The 6,355-nt window shown below is 30.1% G+C and overlaps 1 protein-coding gene across 1 annotated transcript in view; it reads right to left on the bottom strand.

Annotated features, from left to right (window-relative positions):
- LOC106679333 (uncharacterized) overlaps window positions 1–1,883 on the bottom strand; it is a gene marked incomplete at its 5' end in the record, with an annotated part of 135,046 nt that extends 133,163 nt beyond the window's left edge. Inside the window, 1 exon segment of the mRNA XM_014418432.3 lies at window positions 1,683–1,883. Coding sequence (XP_014273918.3) covers window positions 1,683–1,883 — 201 coding nt within the window.
- Between the last annotated feature and the right edge of the window lie 4,472 nt (window positions 1,884–6,355).

The following is a 6,355-nucleotide window of genomic DNA, read 5'->3' as shown; positions in this document are numbered from 1 at the left end:
TTTATTTTTCTATTTTTTATTTTTTTTTTATTTTTTTTTTACTTTTATCATCCCATAGGCGTTGATGACCAGAGGGTTTTTTCTATTTTTTATTTTTTTTTTATTTTTTTTTTACTTTTATCATCCCATAGGCGTTGATGACCAGAGGGTTTTACGCCTTTAAGCAACAATCAACAACAACAACACAATAAATAAAGATTATTATTATTATATACATTGATAATACACCCTATAACAATAATTATGTGTCTGGATTCATTTAGTCACATTTTGATTTCGTCTACGTAACTAATAAAAGTAAAAATAGATTAATTTGTGTTTGATGAAACTAGAAACTAACGAGATTTCATATTAAAAGCTAAAGTAACAACCTTTTTAATTTTTACTACTTATTATTAAGCGCTTAAAAGAATAGCTTACTTTTTTAAAGTCGATAAAATTTGTCATCAACAATTTTTATATACAATTCAACCAAAATGGGCTTTATAGGACCATTACTTTCCAAGATGTCAATGACACAGAAATAAATTTAATTAAATCTTTATTTCAGCCCATGACAGAATTTTCAGGCTGATCGATTATTTTGAAAATAGACGGTACCCAAAAAAAATTTGTAAGTAGTATTTGGGAGAAAAAATTAGAAAAATATTATTCTTGTTAATTTTTTTATTTATTTCTAATAAACGAAGCATGTTAAAATAAAAAATTCAAAGAAGTTTGAATAAAATACGAATAATTCATTTAATTTATATACAATTGATTACAATCAAAACAAAATTTAATAACTATCTGACTTAGAAAGTCTATCTTTAGATTATAAAGATATTTTTGTTCAATAAAGCTATTACAACGAATACTTTTTATCAGAATTTAATTTTTAAAAATTAGTAATAATAACATTTTATTGAAACTTGAAATACAATTTTTTTGAAGATTAAGTCCTAAAGCTCACTAGATGGAATATTTTTGATTAAATGCTAAGGTTGAAGGTTGAAATTATTATATTGGATAAAGCGAGTTTTTCAGCATAACAATAGACGTATAAAATATTTTCTCAGCTTAACGAAGAATATAACATTGGATACACTGAGTTTTACACAAGGTTACTGTTTCAATTAATTAAAAATATCCCATATGGTAAGATTTTCCATGACCTATATATCTCTTCGTAATATTTTTTCCTGTTATTTACTTTACTAACTATGACCTCTTATATCGTATTTATATACATGACTTCGCGTCTTTCAGTATTCTTCCCACAAGATCCGTGGATCCACCCGCCCACTGGTTACTCCTACACATCAGTTGTAAAGGGCTCATCCCCGCTGATATATTCTTATCCCCTTTAAGTTAGTAGGCTCATTCTTCCACTTTTGGTATGTCCAGTCCAGTCCCCACTTAAAGCCCTTAGCTCGCTGATCGTCAGAGGTACAGGTGATCATCCTTCAGGCACTGCCAATCATCATGTTGTACCTCTATTCATTCTGCAATGAAATATATTTGAAAATGCGTTTTGGAGACCTTGCACGTTATATACTACCCCATTAACCTCAACTATAGATAGCTTTCAGTGATTTAAATGTAGTATATGTATATGAACATATATTGAAACCAATATTTATAATTATTGTAAAAATATAATTATAAAAAATTATTAAATAAAAGAAGTTTATTCCACTCACCTGCTCGGACAGCCGGTCTAATCGAAGAGTTAAGTTGAGACTCCTAGTCTCTGAATAGTATACTGTGTATCCCCATGCGGAGCCACACCATTGTCCTCCGGTGAGTGGTCGCTCCGACTCCTGGATGGACATATAGCCGTCCGGACAGCCATCCGTCGTGAAGGAGACGAACTTCCCGACGGTGAATGTGTCAAATGTCAGCTGTAACAATAAATTCCAATCAGATAAATACAATTTGTGTTCCCTGTTATATCAATGGTAGCAATTAATAACTGCATCATGACATATAAAGGGTTAATCGCAAAAACATGTATTTGAAATGCAAAAGAAATACTGAAAACAATAAGACTTAAAGTTGAAATATACAGTAAAGTTCTTGTTTTTTTTTTTTATCAACTGCAATGCAGGATGCCGAGGCACACAATGTCGCGACTTGAAACAAAGTCTGAGTTTTTTTTCCCCCTTTTCACCTCTTCAGTACTTCATACAAATAAATAAATAAACTAGAAATAAACGGTTTGATTAATACATCATTATGAGGGAAAAAATATTATTTAAAAAAATTCAAATATAGAAAAATTATTGGAAGATTGTTGATCGACCGTGTGTGTTGATGAAATTTTTTTTGACCGCACCCGGACCATATTCCATTCATAGAAAAATTATAATTTTTGTAATTATCAGATTAATATCTTTTAATATTTATGATAAATAATAAACGAACAATAGAGTTAACAAAAACCAATCAAATGTTAACGAAAAATTACCTTCATGATTTTAAAACACTATATATTTTATATAGTGTAATATTATATTATATAAGTTATAAAGTGTACAAAGAATCGAAAATAGGCGAAGATGCAATTTTATTTTACTTCTGATATTTACCTGCATAAGTTAGTAATATATAATATATTTATAGCCCTGCAACGTGGGGCGAAACGTTGGCTCATTAAAATAGTATAATTCTACTATTTGAGTTTTTTTTTACCGCACCCGGACCATATTCCTTTCATCTTTACACACGGTCAATCAATAATCTTCCAGTATAATATATTTTAGTTGTAATCATTCATAATGTGTGAGAATTGAAACGGAAATGTCTGAGCCTATGTAAGTAAACGCAGTATTTTTGAATATATGTAGTTTTCGTTTCAAAAACGCATTTTAAAGGATTTTATTCTCTGAACTAGAATGGTATGTAAATTCACGATTCCCACATAATTTTAAGTACCACTAAGTTAATTGACTGGACATTTTGATTGAATGACCCATACAATTTTAACGTAAAATAATTCTTATTAATAAAGAAGAATTCATATAAAATTATAATTTAAAAAAAACGGACATAGAAACATAACAGCCAACATTTTACTAAGAATGGCCATCTATTTCTGGTGGAATTCCTTATGGCCATAAGTACGGTTGAGATGGGATAACTACGTACTTAGAATGGTGGAAGTACTTCAATTGGAAGTAGGAGGAAGGAGTACCCTCACAGAGAACTCAAGTCCTCGAGAGAACTCCTTTGATTACCTAGCCAACACTAACAAGAGTCTGCCAAAGGGAACCCCTGGTCTTTGGATCTTCTACTGGAATCTCAAGGTCGGGCTTCCATTGTTGGTGTACTGCATTCCGATAGTTCATAATAAGGATATTGTTGATACACTATATTTTAGTAAAGAATTGGAAAAGTTATTTTGTTGTAAGAATAACATTGCTCATTTAATATGTTACAAAACGTTAGGGCTCACAAAAACATGATTGGACAATGTAGGGTTGTGTATTAGATTATATATGTCGGTAATCTGAACTAATTGGAGTGTGTTCAAATTACTGCAAACTTCGGAATTAAGAAATTAGTAAGAAAAATAGTATACAAAAATTCAACAATATAAATTTAAATAACTATTCTTATTAATTTTTTTACATTTCTTTTTTTGGAAATTTGAAAGTTTAAACAAATTAATCTTTTTTAAAGATGCCGTATTTTGAGTGGCTACAATTTTGGTTTCTTTTACATCCCCAGTAATTCTTTTTTATTTATTTATTTAATGTAATTTACAACTGTACAAATAATAATTACAATAAGTAAACATGTGGAATTTCTCATTAACACTTGAAAATCTTGGGAAGGAACCACCCGTGTGTGGCACTTCAAGCATTAATTTAAATTAGAAGGTCCCGTGGCCATCTTCTTTTCAGATACTTCGGAGGATTATCAGGAATTGTTAAGGATGAGAGATTAAGAACTAATGGGTTAGGATGGATAAGGAGTTTGGAATGAAAAGACGCATATCTGTTTTGGGCCAATTCTACAACGACTGGGATGTTACAAATAATCACCTTCTTTGTAGATGAGTTTACTTGTAAAGTAATAAGGAGCATCAAGGATTTTACATAGGATTTCAGATTGTAAGGATTGGATGGGGGGGGGGGGTATTTGGTGGTTTGGTAGAGCCCCAGAGTTTAATTCCATATATCCAAATTGGTCTGATTATCATAGTGTATAATATTTTTTGTAGTTAATGGGATATTTAGAGCGTTTGTCAAATAGGTGTTGTAGAAATCGAAATCTACGAGCTGTTTCTTATCGTTTCAGTCTTGTATGTGGATTCCAAGTAAGTCTCTTGTCAACATGGAGTCCTAAGTAACGAATCTGTTCAACAGGCATTAGTGAAGTTTTTAAAAAGGATACTGTAGGACAGGAGAGTAGTGGTTTACGATAGAGAGTAAAGGTGATCTGGTGGGATTTGTCAGAATTTATTTTGATTATCCAGTTTTGTCACCATTCTTCAATGGATATCATGTGTGTCTGTAGTGTTTGTGATGCATTAGTAGGGTCGTTGTTTACAGACAGTATACATGTGCCATCACCGTATGTTGTTAGGACTGTGTTAGGGTGGGTTGGGATGTCAGCTGTATAAACTGTATAAAGAATGGGACCTAAGATACTGCCTTGAGGAATACCGGCGGACAACCCAGTAATTCTAAGTGAAAAAAGTAATAAAAACTTTTTAAAAAATCCTTGTATGGATTTACTTAAAACATAATACAAAAAAAAATCAGTTAACCACAAAATTTGTATCATACATATTTCTACTATTAATTAAATTAGTTTTACACAAACAAATATTTTATAGAATAGATAATTTTTATTTATATTCCAATAGAATATATAATGAACACTTTCATAGGAATTAGATTACCCGATATCGAAACTGTGTAAAACTTTCCTCTTTCAAATTTCACGGCGATTTTGAAAATCAAGTTGCCTATTGATGGAGGAATTAAAAATGTCCTTTACATTTGAATTTTTTTTTTAAAACAAAAATGTTATTGCTTGCTGAGTTTTCTAAAAAAAGAAAGGAACTTTTGCCTGTTCAGATTACTGGAGTATTAGGAATACCTAAGTTCGGATTACAGAGATTACACTTAATTTATAATTTGGTAAGAGAGAAAGTGTCCATGGCTACTGTGGCCAAGTTTTTGCAGCAACTGGAAGTTTAAAAAAGCCCCCCCCCCCAAAAAAAAAAATCTATCCCTATCTTTTCTGTATTATAATTTAAATATCAGAGTTTACAGCCATTGCTGCAACTGTCTCAGCCCCTGAATTGATACAATTCGTGCGGTCAAGGAATGGATAGCTTTCCTTCATTCTGAAAGCACTGATGAAACGTAGGCTGATAATAAATAATTTATTTTTACAGCACCTCCAACACGTGTTTTATTAAAATAAAATTGATTAAGAAATTAATTTATGAAAAAATATATGATGAATGAATTCCAAGTCTAAAAAAGGGACTAGTTGAATTGAGTCTGCCCTAGTGATTTCGGTTTCGTTTTATAATTACTTTTGTTGAACATAACCTTAATGCATTCTCTTCTTATCGATATTAAACAATTTAAAAATAATTAGTTAATATATTATGGAACATAATTATTTATTTCATCCAGCTCAAATTTCATAAGGAAAAAGTAGTAATATATAATTAATTGTGAGTTATACAACAGTGAAGAATAATAGAATCATCAACAACGGGATACAATTAAATATAAATAAGTGAAAAAATCAGCGAGATAATTGATTCAAATAACTTAATTATTTATTAAATTGATAATATCCAATTACTACACAGAAGTAGAACAGGGAGTAAACAAATAAAATATATGAAGGGAAATTAGTGAAAAATGAATCGGTTCTTTGATTGACATTCGACAGAATACCAAACAGAGATAAAGTAATTTTCTTATAATTTGATATTCTGAATTGACCACGAATGTCTTGATCATCATAGCTTAGATATACCACAAAGAGGGCAACAATAATTTTCTCTTGGAAATATTTCCTTGAAATTGGGGAAACGATTTCTTTTAAATATTGAAGAAACGATTTTGGACGTTAGACAGTATGATGTTCAAATTTTTATAAGGAAGGGACTTTTATCTCAGGCTTGAGAAGTATCCAATAGATAAATATATCAGAATTTTTATTACATAATCGAAACAGTGAGAAATTATTCAATAAATTTGAATTTAAAAGCAATGAATGATTTTATTCTTGATTCAGAACATTTCTAAATTTGGAATTAAGATTTTTTTCTCTTTCGATTTCAGTGCTTATAAATTATCAATAATAATTAATTTTATAGTAATTAATTAATAATAATTAT

The sequence above is a fragment of the Halyomorpha halys genome, unplaced genomic scaffold, assembly GCF_000696795.3.
Source record: "Halyomorpha halys isolate HHAL.00 unplaced genomic scaffold, Hhal_1.1 Scaffold194.1, whole genome shotgun sequence".
Lineage (NCBI taxonomy): Eukaryota > Metazoa > Arthropoda > Insecta > Hemiptera > Pentatomidae > Halyomorpha > Halyomorpha halys.
The sequence above is the reverse complement of the archived record's forward strand: the minus strand, read 5'-3'. Positions and strand labels throughout refer to the sequence as shown.